We start from the raw sequence: 18,948 nt of genomic DNA, 5'->3' as shown, positions 1-18,948 counted from the left end.
GGCTTTCCTCCTGGTTTTCTTCTATCTCATCTCCTTGGTCTTAAGGAAATTTTTTCTAGGTCTTTTCCTTGCAAGAAAGTGAGGCACTTATTTCCCCCAAAGCATTTTGTTTATACCTGTTTTAAAATAGTTACATTTTTGTGTTGTGTCTCTGTGTTTACCTTACTCAGAAAAGAATATAAGAAAGGCACTGTATTTCTCAATTTTGGTAAGCCCATTGTTTACCCTTGTGTACTAAACATAGGCACTTAGTAAATATTGGACTCAAGTCTCATGGGGGTGGGGAGAAATGAGGGCAAAGAAGAAAAATGTGTTATTGTTGGGTTACTAAGTATCATGGGCTTGTGGGGAAAATGAGAGAAGTTCTGAAGAATGGGATGCATTAATTATCCCAGTTTTCCAAAAAGAGTGAAAGATATTTGTGCTGTCTGAAGGGATAAGTAATTTTGGTATTATCCAGGGGTGTAATTTATTTATTTATTAATATTTTATTTTTATTTATCTGAGAGAGGTGGGAAAAAGAGGGTGCTCACACATGTGAACAGGGACAGGCAAAGAAGGAGAAGCAGACCACTGCTGCAGGGAGCCTGACATGGGGCTTGATCCCAGCACCCTGGTATCATGACCTAGGTTGAAGGCAGATGCCTAACTGACTGAGTCTCCCAGGCACCCCCAGGGTATATTTTAGAAGAGAATATTAAGATTTGTTTAGAAAATATTTCTCACATGCCTCCTATGTTCTGTGTCTTGTGTTAGGTGCTGAGGCAACAAGGTTGAAAGGACATGGTACCTGCCTTTGAATTATGTAGTGGGGAAGCTGACAGTAATTTCACTATAATGTTGACGTGTGAAGGAAGCATAGCGAAGTATAGTATTCATCTGCTTATTTGATGCCTATAGACATCTCATCATTCATACTTTTCTGAAACTGAGCTCATGAGTTTTTCTGTTTTAGATTTATTTAATCTTAAAATACCACAGTATGCCCATTTGCTCAGTCCCAAAGTCTTGGAGTTATTCTGGATATTTCTTTTACTTCTGTATCTCTACATCTAGTCAATTCCAGTGCCATTTCTGTTTCATCTCCAACATATCTCAAATCTGTTCATTTCTCTCCACCTGCATTGCTGTTACCCTGTTATAAGTCACCACCATCTCTGACATAAACAATCACAGGAGTGGCCTGATGTTTTCTGGCTTTCATTCTTCTCATTGTTCAGCAGCCAGAGCAATCTTAAGATATAAATTGGGTCAGGTTTTCTCCAAAATCCTTCAATAGCTTTATGTCTATTTGCATGACTTTTTATTGGCTTTTTCTTCCACTAGCCAGTTAGTTTCATGAAGGCTGAGCTGGTACTTGTGTCTAGCCCAGGTATTGAGGATTTTGAGCTCTCTTCCCTGTACCATTCTCTTTTCCAACTCCTCATCCTCCTCATTCTGACTTGACTCTTCCTTTTCCTTCTTGCACTTAACCTCTCTGTTCCCCCAGCAGTCTTCCCTCCCTACAAGTGAAAATGGCTTGAAAAAATAAAATTTTCCTGATAGCAGAAAAGGCATGTGTAAAGACAAGGGGGCAGGAAACAGCAAGTTTAAGAGAGGAATTCTGAGACACTATCTTTACTATACTGTGAAGTGTGGGAGAGATGAGCTTGGAGGCATCCTTTCTATGTTAAGAAACTCGATTTTATTTGATTGTTGCATGCCAATGAAGAGTTGTTAATCAGGGAACATTTTATTTGGGTTTGCATTTTAGATGTATTTGTAGTAGAGTGGAGGTTGAACAATGACTAGTTATATCACTTAGGATGCTGTTGTAGCAGTCCAGGTAAGAAAGAAAAGTGTGGATAGTAAGATAGATAGGATGGCTTGAGAGATTTAGGATCTAAAACTGGTAGGATGTGGTAATTGGATATGGGACATGGTAGAAGGTGAGGAGTAAAGGATGACTCCCAGACTCTTAATCCAGTGGTTGAGTAGATGGTGATGTCCTTACCTACCTTAAGGTGATGAAGGGGTTTGGGATGAGTAAGCTGATGAGTAAGGTTTGGGTGATGTTAAAGCAAAAGCTGAGAGGCTCATATGGAAGACTTAAAAGCTCTAGGGAAGAGGTCAAAGATGGAGTTGAGAATCAGGAGCTTACCCAGAAATATTTTTTGACTCCTATACTTTCACACATCTACATGGATACTCCAGATTGCCTTCATAAACTGAAGTTTGGATTTGGAACAATAATAAGTGAAGTTTTGGGGGTGTCATGGATTTTAGAAGGTCTTCTAATGCTACCCATCAGTTACTACTGCCTCTATTAGAACTTGGCCTTTTGTGTTAAACAGATCTCAGTATGACCAGAAAGAAGAAGGTGACTGATGGGAAATTGTCCCTTGGATTTGTGTGAGGTTATTGATGAACTTCACTGGAGCAGTGGAGTTGTAGGGGAGAAGCCAGATTATGCCATTGTTTTTTTGTTTCTTTTTTGCTCTGGGTTTTGAAGTGACCACAAGTATGGATGTGGAGATGTTTCTGAAATGAAGAGGAATGATGAGCAATAGTGCATAGCTAGACGGGATGCTGCATTAAAGGGGTTTTAAACAACTCAGTGTCAGAAGAGAGGTTAAAGATCATTGGTGGGTTTTTAGGGAGGGATGTTACCCAGGTGTGTTTTTAGCTTTTACAAATATCTGTAGGTGAAGAGGGACTTGGAACAGGATTTGCTGATTATTGAGTAGAGCACAGATCTCCTCATTGAAGCTACTATCTTAGTTTGAATTACTCTCAGTTTGCCTTAGTTCATTCTCTTCACAGTCCTGGAGGAATCTCTTGAGAATGCACTCTGGTTATGTTACTCTTAGATCTGGGGCTTATAAGAAATACTCATTCCTTGACATTGGACATTCAGTCCTTGGGCAGTGGGCGTAGGGTCCATTGGAAGGGACCAGGGTGATAAGTGGATTTGAAACCTTGTGAGGAGCAGATGAAGAAATTAATGTTGAGCCAGGAGAAGGAAAGTCTCTAAAGAGACATTGTGTCTATTTGCCAGTACGGGAATGTTTTTCACTTGAAAGAGTGTCTAAGATGTGCCCTCTAGTGGTTGGAAGGAGTGGCAAGCATACTGGTTTAGTATAAGAAAGTTACTTTAACATAGTTTCTTTTTTTAAAAAAAGATTTTATTTATTTATTTTAGAGAGTATGAGTGTATGTGTGGGGGGCGGGGCGCAAAGAGAGAGGGAGAAGGAGGATTTCAGGCCAGCTCCCTGCTGAGCATGGAGCCTGCCGTGAGGGGCCTGTGGTGAACCCGAGTTCATGACCTGAGCCGAAATCAAGAGTTGGATGCTCAATCGACTGAGCCACTCAGGCGCCCCTAAAATAATTTATAATAAAATATGTATGTTTTAGGGGAGGTGAATCATGAGAGACTATGGACTCTGAAAAACAATCTGAGGGGTTTGAAGTGGTGGGGGGGTGGGAGGTTGGGGTACCAGGTGGTGGGTATTATAGAGGGCACGGATTGCATGGAGCACTGGGTGTGGTGAAAAAATAATTAATACTGTTATGCTGAAAATAAATAAATTAATTTAAAAAATTAAAAATAAAAAAATGTATGTTTTAAAATTAATGTTTGGCAAAGTAAACCTTGCCTATTTGATTGATTGATTTTTTTTTTAAGGTTTTATTTATTTGAGAGATAGCACAGGCAGAAGGAGAAACAGGTTTCCCACTGAGCTAGGAGCCCGATATTATGACTAAAGCTGAAGGCAGATGCTTAACCAACTGAGCCACTCCCAAACCTTGCCTATTTTATAGATTTTTTTTTTAAAGATTTTATTTATTAATTTGACAGAGAGAAATCACAAGTAGACAGAGAGGCAGCCAGAGAGAGAGAGAGAGGGAAGCAGGCCCCCCGCTGAACAGAGAGCCTGATGCAGGACTCGATCCCAGGACCCTGAGATCATGACGTGAGCCGAAGGCAGCGGCTTAACCCACTGAGCCACCCAGGCGCCCAACCTTGCCTATTTTAAATAAAGTTTGGGAGTTTTGATCTTTTTAGTCATGAAAATCTAGGTTTGAGACTTTGTTTTGTTGGCTGAGTGTGGGCAAGTTGTTTAACCCTCATCTGTTCCTGGAGTTGTGAAGCTGAAATGAAATGATGTGAAGTAATTCCTATGTAAAATTCCCAGCTTCAGTTCTCAGCGGATATTAATTCCACTTTTTCAGGAAAAAGCCCAGCTATACATGAATTTGGTGGAGAGCAGTTTGTGGAGGGCCCTCTAGCAGTGGTTCTTCATGTTTCATGTTGTTTTCTTTCCTGGTTGTTCCAACCTGTCTTACAGGAGTTGGACTAAATGACCGCTATGTCCAATATTTGGAAAGAAAACAAAAGACCAGCCTAGTAGCAATAAGCACTCCTAGCACCCAGTTTGCATTTTTAATATGCATTAAGGAGAATCAGGCTCCCAGGAGAAATGGTTGATTCTAGGCCTAAGGCAAGAAATACAAGCTATGCCTAGAACATAGAACATATTGACATAACAGAAAAAAAGCTGTTAAAGACTGTTGGGGTGTGTCAGAAGGATTTAGGAGCATGCCTGAAGAGTCTCCTGCTGGTCAACAATGAGACAGTTTGAGGGGCACCTGGCAGGCTCAGTCAGTGGAGCATGTGGCTCTTGATCTCAGGGTCATGAGTTTAAGCCCCTCATTAGGTACGTAGCCTACTTGAAAGATGAGAATTTGAATACTGTTAGTAATTGCAGTGAAATAACTTAATTAAAATTATTTGTTATCATTATCATTGGAAGATGCTAGGGAATTAAGTCCCTATTTTGAAAACTAATTAGAAGAATCAAGACTTTTTTCTTTCTTGTATGAACTATACTATTCGGTAACAATACTAAATAAGTAAGAGAGAAATTTCTCCTTATAGAAATACTCCAGCTAATAAAGAAGGAATAATAGAATAAAATCACTTCATAACCTTAGTGAATAAACTTAGGCACCTTGGCATTGGTCTTCAGGGACTGCTAGACTCAAAAAACGAACCAGGCAGTAAGTGCTTCCAAATGGCATAACATACCACTATATGGAAGTAGTCTTTCCAGATCAGATCAGGTCTTTACATCCAGTCACCAATGTACATGAAATGCAGAGAACAGAGAAACATGTTAAGGTGTATCACAGAGATAAAAATCAGCAAAATCCCGACTAGAAAAAATTCTTTTGGAGAGGACATTCCAGAGTATTTACTGATGACAAAACTTCCCTTCAAAAATTTCCCCCAGGGGCGCCTGGGTGGCTCAGTCGAGTTAAGCATCTGCTTTCAGGTCAGGTCATGATCCTCGGGGCCTAGGATCAAGTCCTGCATGGGGCTCCCTGCTCAGCAGGAGGCCTGCTTCTCCCCCATCCACACTCCCCCTGCTGTGTTTCCCTCAAATAAATAAAATCTTTAAAAAATAAAGTCCCCCCAAAATCTTGGAAAGTTTTCTTCAGAATTTTTTTTGAAAGCATATGAATTCCTTGAAAACAATATCAGAAGAGGGTTAGATGGAGTGGTAGAAGGAGCAGGGTTGGCTATGGGTTATTGATATGGGGGCTGGGTGAATCTATGTAGGAGTTCGTTATGTAATTCTTGATGTTCTTATGTATGTTCAAAATCGTCCATAAATAAAATGTTAAGAAAAGATAAGTAGAAAGAGAAGATAGAAACATTGAAAAAAGACCCTAGCAATCTTGAGTGTACTAATACATCCCCCCTTTTCTCCGTATTGTACATATAAACACTTTTTTATATTTATGCAAGTAATGTTCTGCTTTCCTTCATATTTTTAAAAAATGTGTGGATCATTCCCTTTTTTGAGTATGTGAATAAAGCTGAACAATTTGGGGAATATATTTTAATGCTTCAATTGACTTTTCCTTTAGGGTAAACTACTGAAGTAAAAGTACCTTGGTCCCCTTTACCCTTGATACTTAACTACTTTATAGAACTTCAGGCAGCCCTCAGATAAGGAGCTCCTGCTGGTAGTGGTTTTGCTACTTGCTGTTTGACACAGTGCTGCAGTGAGGTTTTATTATGGCCATTTTTTGCTGAGTTTCACCCACCTTTTTTTTTTCCTCTCTAAATAAAAGCATCTTATAAAAATGCTCCTTCTTTCCCGGTTCCATTCCTCTTGGGGTATATTTTTATTTTTTCCTAGAAGTAAATACGGCTTAAAATTTTTTTTCTTGTGGGGCGCCTGGGTGGCTCAGAGGGTTAAAGCCTCTGCCTTCGGCTCAGGTCATGATCCCAGGGTCCTGGGATCGAGCCCCGCATCGGGCTCTCTCCTTGTTGGGGAGCCTGCTTCCTCCTCTCTCTCTCTCTGCCTGCCTCTCTGCCTACTTGTGATCTCTCTCTGTCGAATAAATAAAATCTTAAAAAAAAAAATGATTACAACGGTAATCTTTAAAAAAAAAATTTTTTTTTTCTTGTATTAACGCTTCAGTGCATTTTCACATTCAACATACTGATCATTGCTTCCAGTAAAAATGAATTGTGAAATACTATAGGGATATAAAAGTATAAAATTGTAACAAACATTTCTGTATAGCATGAATGAGAAAATAAATCATGCAGGTATAATTAAAACAGCCTTTATATTTTCCTTTCCTTTGCAAATAGAACCTTATCCTGAATTTTGTATTTGTCAATTCATGTTTGTTTTTATACTTACTATATTTTATATGTATTCTTAAACAGTATAAATTTATTTTCAGGTTTGCTTGTATATCTTTGTTGTAAGCTTCTGTGTTTTGCTTTTTCTTTTGTATAGCATACGTTCTTATTTAGCAGATACTAATGTTTTAAACATTAGTAGATCATTCTTTGAAGTGGTGGTTCCACTGTAATCCCACAAATACTGCTTGATAATTTCCATTGTTTTACATCCTTACCAACAACTGGTATTCCAGATTTATTAATTGGTATTGTCAGATTCATTAATTCTTACTAATCTAATAGGTATAAGGTGATATTTCACTTCTGTTTTAATTCTGTTCCTTTTATGATTTGAAATAGTTACCTCTTCACTGCCAGACTTCTCAGGGACATGCCATGATAACCTTTTAAGTAAGGAGTTACCGCATGGTCGTCTGGTTATTTCTCAATGAACTGTTCTCTTAATGTGCTATGACAGCAGGTTGTATTAAAGCTAAAATCTTGGATACCTTGAGAAAATGGGATTTCTTTCTGCTCTTTTAAAGAACTAAAATGAACACTTTTGTAGTATATAAAAATAGAAGTTCTTAGTGCCAGAATATTTGACATTTTATTTTTTATGTCTCTCCTATTCTAGGCTCCGGGCTCTGTCCAGTGGTGGGAGTATCACGTCCCCTCCTCTTTCTCCAGCTTTGCCGAAGTATAAGTTAGCAGACTATCGTTATGGTCGAGAAGAAATGTTAGCACTTTTCCTTAAAGATAACAAGGTAAGAGAAAAGTAGAGTTCAGAATTATGAATGAGATTTTAGGGTATGTACAGTGATACACTGATAGATGAAGTACCCATGGTTTTTCTGGTTTTGTTTCCCTGCTTTGAAACCTGCAGTCATTGACAGAGAATCTTCTAAGTGTAAGGAGCTCAGTATTTTTTAGAGAAGACCTAAGATTTTGTTACAGGAGTAGAAAATTTCATGGAAACAGGGAATATTCAGCACTTAATACTTTGTTTAATTTCCTTTTAATGCCTCCTTCATGTCCATTTCTATCCCAGTTTAATGGCTGCACCTCTCTTAGTTGCACCTCTTACTCTTCATTTAGAAGTTAGGAGTAAGAAGAGGAGCATTCTCTTCTTTCCCTTTTTGTATTAAATATAGACCGTTTTCAGTTGAGAGATGTCTTAAAATATATCATGTTTGTGTCACTTATAACGGATCAAAACTCAAACAGTGTAAAGTACTTACTGTCTGACTAGTGAGAGCTAATATTTTCTATTTTTTAAATATACTTCGTTTTTACTTTTACTAATGGTTTGCGGAATCTCAACTTTTTTTTTTTTTTTTTAAAGATTTTATTTATTTATTTGACAGAGAGAGATCACAAGCAGGCAGAGAGGCAGGCAGAGAGAGAGAGAGAGAGAGAGGAGGAAGCAGGCTCCCTGCTGAGCAGAGAGCCAGATGCGGGACTCGATCCCAGGACCCTGAGATCATGACCTGAGCCGAAGGCAGCGACTTAACCCACTGAGCCACCGAGGCGCCCTCAACTTTTTTTTTTTTTTTAAGATTTTATTTATTTATTCGACAAACAGATCTACTTGTGATCAAGTAGGCAGAGAGGCAGGCAGAGAGAGAGGGGGAAGGAGGCTCCCCATTGAGCAGGGAGCCTGATGCAGGGCTCGATCCCAGGACCCTGGGATCATGACCTGAGCTGAAGGCAGAGACTTGAACCCACTGAGCCACTCAGGCACCCCCGGAATCTCAAATTTTAATGATGGTTGCTAAGGACAGATTAAATTGTTGATGAAACTCTCATTAGTACCTTGTGGCCTTGAGTTAAACGTAAGGATTTTTATTCCTCCACTCTGTACTCTGGAATACCAGAGTTAGTGCTGTATATCATATCTGAAAGTGGTGGTCTGATGAGAGGAAGAGGAAGGTGACTGGGGTTTTTAATATTTGACCTTCTCAGAATATGTAAGTACTACTGAAGGTAATTGTGGTTGAAGAAGCTTTACTCCATATTTATTATAATCACCAAGATGCAGACAAAAGGGTATATTTTCTTATAATTTTTGTAGTTGGAGGGATAGCATTAATTTCATGGTCCTGTGTTTGGTCATACAGATACCTTCAGACCTACTGGATAAAGAATTTCTGCCTATCCTACAGGAGGAGCCCCTGCCTCCGTTGGCTCTTGTACCCTTTACAGAAGAAGAACAGGTTTGTGCTTACCTTTGAGCCTTAGGTCAAACCCTTGTTCCTTTCCACTGAGTCATGAGAATCGGAAGTTACTACTTATGCCTTCAGGCCTTCCATCCCCACAGATCTGTTTTCTTCTTTCTGCTCACTTGAAGTGTGGATGCCTCTTACAGTTGGCGAGATTCTGCTTTAGTCCTGAAGCTTTTTGAGTGTTACATAGAGCAAGGAAATGTTTCTAGATCCTTAAGGACAATGGGAATCATCCATTATAATTTATTTGAGTAGAGAGGTATTTTTTGGGAAGTAGGGCCTTCTTTTCAGAATAATAATAGTTTTTCAGAAATAATTGGTAACCTGAATTCTTACCAATGCCTTCTTTTTTTTTTTTTTTTTTAAGATTTTATTTATTTACTTGACAAAGAACATAAGCAGGGGGTAGTGGCAGGCAGATGAAGAGGGAGAAAGGAGCCCAATGTGGGGCTCGATCCCAGGACCCTGGACCATGACCTGAACCAAAGGCAGTTGCTTAACCCACTAAGCCACCCAGGTGCCCCCATTCTTCTTCTTTTTTTTTTAATTGAATTAATTAACATGATGTATTACTAGTTTAAGAGGTAGAGTTCAGTAATTCAGTAGTCGTCTACTGCTCATTACATCATATGCCCTCCTTAATGTCTGTCCATCACCCAGTTACCCCATCTCTCCACCACTCTCCCCTCTAGCAGTCCTAGTTTGTTTCCTGTGATACAGTCTTATGGTTTGTTTCCCTCTCTGATTTCATCTTGTTTCATTTTTTCCTCTCTTCCCCATGACCCTCTGTTTTGTTTCTTAAATTCCACACATGGGATCATATGATAATCATCTTTCTTTGATTAACTTATTTTGCTTTGCACAAATCCACTCTAGTTCCATCCATGTTGTTGCAAATGCAAAATTTCTTTCTTTCTTTCTTTCTTTTTTTTTTTGGTAGCTGAGTACTATTCCATTTTATATATATACTGCATTTTCTACCCATCCATCTGTTGATGGACAGCTGGGCTCTCTTACCATACTTTGTCTGCTGTGGACTTTGCTGCTGTAAACATTGGGGTGCAGCTACCCCTTTGGATCAGTATATTTGTATCTTTTAAGTAAATACCCAGTAGTGCAATTGCTAGGTCATGGGGTAGCTCTATTTTCAACTTTTTGAGGAATCTCCATGCTGTTTTCCAGAGTGGTTGCACCAGCTTATACTCCCACCAACAGTGTAAGAGGGTTCCCTTTTCTCCACATCCTCACCAATATTTGTTGTGTCTCCTAACTTGTTAATTTTAGCCATTCGGATCAGTGTAAGGTGATATCTAATCGTGGTGTTGATTTGTATTTCCCTGATGCCGAGTGATGTTGAGGTTTTTTTCATGTTTCTGTTGGCCATTGGTTGTCTTCCTTTTAAAAAAAAAAAAAAAAAGGTATTTATTTATTTATTTATTTATTTATGTGACAGAGAGAGACATACACACACACACAGTGAGAGGGAACATAGGCAGGGGGAGTGGGAGAGGGAGAAGCAGGCTTCCCTCTGAGCAGGGAGCCCAGGACCCTGGGATCACGACCTGAGCTACCCCGGCGCCCCATTGGTTGTCGTCTTCAGAGAAATGTCTGTTCATGTCTTCTGGCCATTTCTTTTTTTTTAAATTTTATTTATTTATTTGACAGATCACAAGTAGGCAGAGAGAGATGGGGAAGCAGACTCCCTGCTGAGCAGAGAGCCAGATGTGGGGCTTGATCCCAGGACCCTGAGATCATGACCTGAGCCGAAGGCAGAGACTTAACCCACTGAGCCATGCAGGCACCCCTTCTGCCCATTTCTTGATTGGATTATTCATTCTTTGGGTGTTGAGTTTGATAAGTTCTTTGTACATTTTGGATACTAGGCCTTTTCTGATCCAACATTTGCAAATATCTCCTCCCACGCCGTTGGTTGTCTTTTGGTTTTGTCAGCTGTTTTCTTTGCTGTGCAAAAGATGTTTATCTTGACAAAGTTCCAATAGTACATTTCTGCCTTTGTTTCCCTTGCCTTTAGAGATGTGTCTAGCAAGAAGTTGTTGCAGCCAAGGTGAAGAGGTTACTAGCTATGTTCTCCTCTAGGATTTTGATGGATTCCTGTCTCACATTTAGGTCTTTTATCCATTTTGAGTCTATTTTTGTGTATGGTGTAAGGAAATGGTCCAGTTTCATTCTTATGCATGTGGCTGTTTAATTTTCCCAACACCATTTGGTGAAGAGACTGCCTTTTTTCCATTGGATATGCTTTTCCTGCTTTGTGGAGGATTAGTTGACCATGGAGTTGAGGGTCCTTTCTGGGTTCTGTCTTCTGTTCCATTCATTGACCTTTGTGTCTCTGTGTGTCTGTTTTTGTGCCAGTACTGTACAGTCTTTTTTTTTTTTTTTAAGGATTTTTATTTATTTATTTGACAGAGAGAGATCACAAGTAGGCAGAGAGGCAGGCAGAGAGAAGGAGGTAGCAGGCTCCCCGCTGAGCAGAGAGCCCGTTGCGGGACTCGATCCCAGGGCCCTGAGATCATGACCTGAGCTGAAGGCAGCGGCTTAACCCACTGAGCCACCCAGGCGCCCCTGTACAGTCTTGATTACAGCTTTGTTCATAATAGAGCTTGAAGTCCGAAATTGTGATGCTGCCAGTTTTTGTTTTCTTTTTCAGTATTTCTTTGGGTATTTGGGGTCTTTTCTGGTCCATACAAATTTTAGGATTATTTGTCCCAGTTCTGTGAAAAAAGTTGATCGTGTTTTAATATGGCTTGCATTAAATGTGTAGATTGCTCTAGGTGGCATAGACATTTTCACAATATTTATTCCTCCAGTCCATGAGTATGGAATGTTTTTCCATTTCTTTATGTCTTCCCCAGTTTCTTACATGAGCATTCTGTAGTTCTCTGAACACAGATCCTTTGCCTCTTTTGTTAGTTTTATACCTAGGTATCTCATGGTTTTGGATGCAATTGTAAATAAGATTGGCTCTTTAATTCCTCTTTCTTCTGTTAACTCATTGTTAGTATATAGAAATGCATGTGATTTTTGCTCATTGATTTTATATCCTGTCACTTTACTGAATTCCTGTATGAGTTCTAGCAGTTTTGGTGTGGAAATTTTGGGTTTTCCACAGAGTATCCCGTCTTCTGCTAAGAGTGAGAGTTTGATTTCTTCTTTCCCAATTCAGATGCCTTTTATTTCTTTTTGTTGTCTGATTGCTGAGGCTAGGACTTCTAGTACTGTGTTGAACAACGGTCATGATAGTGGACATCCCTGCCATGTTCCTGACCTTAAGGGCAAAGCTCTGAGTTTTTCCCCATTGAGAATGATACTCACTTTTCATATATGGTGGGCTTTTCATATATGGCTTTTATGATATTGAGGTAAGTTCCCTGTCTTTGCACTGTGAGCTGTTTCCATCAAAAAAGGGTTCTGTTCTTTGTCAGATGCTTTTTCTGCATTTATTGAGATGATCTTAGCGTTCTTGTCCTTTCTTTTAGTAGTGTAGTATATCACATTGATCTGCAGGTATTGAACTACCCTTGCAGCCCAGGAATAAATCCCACTTGGTTGTGCTTAGAAATGCATTCTACCACTAAGGGAAAAAAATATAGATCTTCAGCTCGAAATGTACTCTTCTGTCACCAATTTTTGTTTATGATATTGTGAGAAAGTTAGATTTTGGCTGAAAAGTAGGTTTTGTGTTGTCTTTATGTGTCTATGTCTTATGTCTTATGTCTATATGTGCTATTTCCAAAGATAAATACGAGTTTCTGATTTCAAGAAATTTGTTATTTATTTATTTATTTTTAAAGAGTTAATTTATTTATTTGACAGACTGAGATCACAAGTAGGGAGAGGCAGGCAGAGAGAGAGGGGGGGAAGCAGACTCCCCGCCAAGCAGAGAGCCCGATGCTGGGCTCTATCCCAGGATCCTGGGATCGTGACCTGAGCCAATGGCAGAGGCTTTAACCCACTGAGCCCCCCAGGCACCTCTGATTTCAAGAAATTTTAAAGTAATTGTAGTAAAATGGAAAAAATAAGAACTTTGTTGGAATGTTTGAATGCCACTTTCTTGATTCATTTATATTTTATAGATTTATTTATTTTAAAGAGAGAACGTAAGTGCACGAGAGTAGGGAGGGGTAGAGGGAGAGGGAGAGAATCCCAAGCAGACTCCACAGAGTGTGGAGCCTCACGTGGGGCTTGATCCTGTGAAGGTGAGATTATGACCTGAGCTGAAACCAAGAGTCCGATGCTCAACTAACTGACCACTCTGGTGCCTATGGAATGCTACTTTAATAGGAGAATCATCATTACTTTTTTTTTTGTTTTTGTTTTTGAAGATTTTATTTATTTATTTGTCAGAGAGAGAGAAAGAGCAAGTGAGCAGAAGGGGGGAGAGCAGCAGGCAGAGGGAGAAGCATTCTCGCTGCTGAGCTGGAAGCCCAATGTGGGACTCAGTCCCAGGACCCTGGGATTATGACCTGAGCCAAAGGCAGCTGCTTAACTGACTGAGCCACGCAGGCATCCCTTGTTTTTGTTCTTTATTTTGTATTTTATTACTATTATTCTTTTTTAAGATTTTATTTATTTATTTGACAGAGATCACAAGTCAGCAGCGAGGCAGGGAGAGAGAAAGGGAAGCAGGCTCCTTGCTGAGCAGAGAACTCAATGTGGGGCTTGATCCCAGGACTCTGGGAACATGACCTGAGCCGAAAGCAGAGGCTTTAACCCACTGAGCCACCCAGGCGCCCCTGTTTTTGTTTTTTAAAGCAGTTTTTTTGAGACATAATTCATGTCATAATATTCACTCTTTCAAAGTATACAGTTTGGCCAGTTGTATAACCGTCATAACTGTCTAATTCCAGAACATTTCACCATTACTTTTATGACAACCCTCTGCCATTATTTTGCATGAGGAAATCACTCTGTTTAGAAAGAGATGCTTATTAGAAGATCTCTGTTAAAACTGTGTTAAGTTCTAAGAAAGGTGTGATATTAATCTCTTGTGATTTTTATTGCCTAAGTATCATAAACATTTTTTGTTTTGTTTATGATTTCTTCTGAACCAGGCTATTCTGTCTTTATTCATGAAATCCAGTATCATCCAGGATTTTCGGCAGATATTTTCATGGCCAGGAGGTATTTATTGATATACAAAGCATGAAATAAAGAAAGGGTACTGTCTCCAGTGATGGCTGAAAAGTTTCTTTTCATAATTTGCCAATTTCCTTTTCAAATAGGTTTGATGTATGGCAATAGTTTGGTTTAATTTTTCTTTTTCTTTCTTTTAAGATTTTATTTATTTATTTGACAGACGGAGATCACAAGCAGGTAGAGAGAGGAGGAAGCAGCTCCCTGCTGAGCAGAGAGCCTGATGTGGGGCTTGATCCCAGGACCCTGGGATCATGACTTGAGCCGAAGGCAGAGGCTTTAACCCACTGAGCCACCCAGGCGCCCCTGGTTTAATTTTTCTTAAAAATATTTTTACTATGAAATCTTTCGAACAGACAAGTATTTAGAATATTATTATAAATCCCAGTATATTTATAATTGAGATATGTGAATCTTAAAATTATTACACATTTGTGAGTTTTTTTAAGAAATAAGACTTCTCATATTGTGGGTGTACCCCTCCCTTCTTTCCTTCCCAGAGATTACTTTGAATTGGATTATTTTTCTCATTTGTGTTTGAATATATTCATTATGTGTTTATGTATCCATATGCCATGAAAGTTTCATTTTATAGGGTTATAAAATTTTTTTTTAAGATTGTATTTTATTTGAGAGAGGGAGATAGCACAAGAGACCATACGCAAGGGGAGCAGCAGAGGCAGAGGGAGAAGCAGACTCCCCACCGAGCAAGGAGCCCCATGTGGGACTTGATCCTAGGACCCTGGGGTTATGACCTGAGCTGAAGGCAGGCACCCAACCTACTGAGCCACTCAGGTGCCTGGGTTTTAAAATTTTTAAAAAAGATTTTATTTTATCATTGTTATTTTTTAAAGACTTTATTTTTAAAGATTTTATTTACTTATGACAGAGAGATAGCGAGAGAGGGAACCCAAGCACAGGGAAGCTGGAGAGGGAGAAATAGGCTTCCTGCTGAGCAGGGAGCCTGATAGAGGGCTCAATTCTAGGACCTGGGATCATGACCTGAGCTGAAAGTAGACGTTTAACGACTGAACCGTCCAGGAGCCCCTAAAGATTTTTTTTTGAGTAATCTCTACATCCAGTGTGGGACTCAAACCTATAGCCCTGGGATCAAGAGTCACATGCTCTATTGGCTGAGTCAGCCATGTGCCCCTAAATATTTTATTTTTAAGTAACTGTGCACCCAACATGAGGCTTGAATCTATAAGCCTGAGATGGAAAGTTATTCACTCTACCTACTGAGCCAACCAGGTGTCCTTGTAGGGTTATGGATTTTTTTTTTTTTTTAATAAATCTTTTTTTTTTTTTTTAAAGATTTTATTTATTTATTTGACAGAGAGAGATCACAAGTAGGCAGAGAGGCAAGCAGAGAGAGAGGAGGAAGCAGGCACCCTGCTGAGCAGAGAGCCCGATGTGGGGCTCGATCCCAGGACCCTGAGATCATGACCTGAGCCGAAGGCAGCGGCTTAACCCACTGAGCCACCCAGGCGCCCCGGGTTATGGATTTTATATTGAAGATGGCATACTGTAGTTTTTATTCTGCAGCTTGTTTTTTTCTTTCAGTAATGATTTTTATTTTTTTAAAGATTTATTTATTTGTCAGGGAGAGAGAGAGCGAGTATGCACGTGCACGAGCAAGGGGAGCAGCAGGCAGAGGGAGAAGCAGTTTCCCTGCTGAGCAAGGAGCCCGATATGGGACTCTATCCCAGGACCCAGGCATCATGACCTGACCCAGAGGCAGAAGCTCAACTGAGTGAGCCACACAGATGTCCATCAATAATGATTTTTAGATTTATCTATTTTGATACACATAGCTTTATTTTGTTCATCCCTACTGTATAGTATTTCATACGTGAGAAAATCCCTAGATTTTCTACTCTCCTCTGGTTATATATTTAGGTTGCTTGAAATTTTGCTCTTGCCAATTACACTGCAATAATCATTCTTAGACCTGTGTTTTGAAATTGAATTTGTTGGGTTTGGTTCTTTGTGTTTTTTAAGATTTTATTTAGAGTATGTGTGACTGTGGGGAGGGATAGAGGAAGAGGGAGAGAGAATTTTGAGCAGACCCCACACTGACATGGGGCTTGATCCCACATCCTGAGATCACAACCTGAGCTAAAACCAAGTAACAGAGGCTCAACCAACTGAGCCACCCAGGCACCCCAGTTCTTGGTGTTTTTTTAACTGCACAGATACAGATAATGTAATGTGGGTTTTTTAATTTTATTTTATTTATTTATTTGAGAGAGAGACAGTGAGAGAGAGGATGAGAGGAGAGAAGGTCAGAGGGAGAGGCAGACTTCCCGTGGAGCTGGGAACCTGATGTGGGACTCCATCCCAGGACTGTGGGATCATGACCTGAGCCAAAGGCAGTTACTCAACCAACTGAGTCACCCAGACACCCTGTAGCGTGGGTATTGCTATGTTTATTTCTATAGTGATTTAAGCCATTTTGCACGTTTACCAGCCACATATGAGAGGTCTCATTTTTTTTCTTTTTTACAGATTTTATTTATTTATTTGGCAGAGACACAGTGAGTGGGGGAACACAAGCTGAGGAAGTGGGAGAGGGAGAAGCAGGCTTCCTGCTGAGCAGGGAGCCCTATGCGGGGCTCAATCCCAGGATCCTGGGATCGTGACCTCAGCCAAAGGCATCCGCTTAATAACTGAGCCACCCAGGTGCAGGAGGTCTCATTTTTATGCAGCCTTCCAGCTCTTGGTTTTTAAAGTTTGGCTGAAACAGTGGTGTGGTAATTGTTTTTTATATTTCACTAGTCACTAGCAGCTTGAGCACCTTTTCATATCCTTATTGCCATTATGGTTTTTGATTTGCCAATGTTCTTTGTCCATTGTTTTATTGGATTGTTTGACTTTCATGTTGATTTTATAATTTCTTTATATTTCCCTTAACATCAATAAAAATCTTACTGTTATTTTTAAGGAAAGGTACTCAGGGGCACATGGGTTGCGCAGGGTACTGGGATTGAGCTCTGCATTGGGCTCCATGCTTAGTGTGGAGTCTGCTTGAGATTCATTCTCCCTCTCTCTCTGCCCCTCCCACTCATACTCTCTGTCTCTCAAATAAATTTTTTTTTTTAAAGACTTTAGTAACTGACAGCACAAACAGGCACAGTGGCAGGCAGAAGCAGACTTCCCACTGAGCAGAGAGCTGGACATGGGGCTTGATCCTAAGGTCCTAGGATCATGACCAGAGCCGAAGGCAGATGCTTAACCAACTGACCCACCCAGTCGACCCTCAAATAAATAAATCTTTATTTTATTTTAGAAATCTTTATATTTTATATAATTATATAAATTTTTAAAATAAAGATTTATTTATAAAATAAAAGTAATTGTAGGAAATACAGAAAGGTATAAAGGAGAAAATCTTACCCATAAACTCACCATGTAGGGAAAATTACTTGTTAACGTTTAGTATGTTTTATTGCAGTCTGATTTTCTTGTGTATCTCTAGTTGTGAAAATATAGTAATATAGACTGAGTCCAATAGCATATTGAAAGGATTATACACTGTGACCAACTGAACTTTATCCCCAGAATGCAAAGGTGGTAGAACATGAAATCATTGTAATAAACCACTTAATAGAATGAAGGAAAAACCACTTGATCATCTCAGTTGATACAGAAAAATTATTTGAAAAATTCATCACCTTTCTTGATAAAACTTAGAGTGAACTGAGACCTTAGGGACTTCAGTGTACTGAGAACTGAGGGACCTTTATCTGTATGATTAAGGGCATTTATGAAAAACCCACAGCTAATATCATTCTTAGTTGTGGAAGACTGAAAGCTTTTCCCCTAAAATTGGGAACAAGAAAAGGTTACCTGCCTTTACTGATTCCCAGCATTGTGTTGGAAGTTCTAGGCAGAGCAGTTAGGCAAGAAAAAGACATAAAGGTATCCAAACAGGAAAATAAATAGAAATTATTTATATTTTTGGGTGACATGACGCTACATTTAGAAAATCCAAAACATAAAATCCTACACATAAAAAACTGTTAGCACTGGTAGATGAATTTAGCACAGTTGTAGGGTACAGACAGCATCAACACTCCAAAATCAGTTGTATTTTTATATGCTAAAAATAACAATCCTCAAAGGGAATTAAGACAGTTTCATTTACAATATAATAAAAAACAATAAATTACATAGTAAAAAATTTAACCAAAGAGATGCAAGACTTTTTTTTTTTTTTTAAGATTTTATTTAATTTTTTGACAGAGAGAGGGAGATCACAAGTAGAGAGTCAGGCAGAGAGAGGAGGGAAGCAGGCTTCCTGCTCAGCAGAGAGCCTGATGTGGGGCTCAATCCCAGGACCCTGAGATCATGACCTGAGCCAAAGGCAGGGACTTAACCCACTGAGCCATCCAGGCACCCCCATCATATATTTTTGCAAGGAAATATTAAATATGTCTTCCCCCTTTTAAACCATTTTTAAGAATTTTTTTAAAAAAGATTTTTATTTATTTATTTGACAGATCACAAGTAGGCAGAGAGGCAGGCAGGGAGAGAAGGGAAAGTAGGCTCCCTGGGGAGCAGAGAACCCGACTCGGGGCTCAATTACAGGACCGAGCTGAAGGCAGAGGCCCAACCCACTGAGCCACCCAGGCGCCCCTATTTTCCCCCTTTTATACACTTGATAATGTACATTAAGCATTGTTCTGCACTTCCAACATTGAATAATTTTATTGAAAAAATTCTCTGCAAATTTGGCAAAATGTTCTTTTTTTTTTAAGATTTTATTTATTATTTATTTGACAGAGAGAGACCACAAGTAGGCAGAGAGGCAGGCAGAGAGAGGAGGAAGCAGGCTCCCTGCTGAGCAGAGAGCCCGATGCGGAACTCGATCCCAGGACCCTG

At 39.6% G+C, this 18,948-nt stretch overlaps 1 protein-coding gene across 4 annotated transcripts in view; it reads left to right on the top strand.

Moving 5' to 3' along the window:
- GIGYF2 (GRB10 interacting GYF protein 2) overlaps window positions 1–18,948 on the top strand; it is a 150,315-nt gene that overhangs the window by 33,127 nt on the left and 98,240 nt on the right. For all 4 annotated transcript variants that reach the window (XM_059167700.1, XM_059167699.1, XM_059167696.1 and 1 more), the window contains 2 exons: window positions 7,323–7,452; window positions 8,806–8,901. In XM_059167700.1, the coding sequence (XP_059023683.1) occupies window positions 7,323–7,452; window positions 8,806–8,901 (226 nt within the window). The remainder of the gene's footprint in view (window positions 1–7,322; window positions 7,453–8,805; window positions 8,902–18,948) is intronic.

This window comes from Mustela lutreola, chromosome 3 (genome assembly GCF_030435805.1).
Source record: "Mustela lutreola isolate mMusLut2 chromosome 3, mMusLut2.pri, whole genome shotgun sequence".
In the NCBI taxonomy this organism is placed as follows: Eukaryota; Metazoa; Chordata; class Mammalia; order Carnivora; family Mustelidae; genus Mustela; species Mustela lutreola.
The sequence above is the reverse complement of the archived record's forward strand: the minus strand, read 5'-3'. Positions and strand labels throughout refer to the sequence as shown.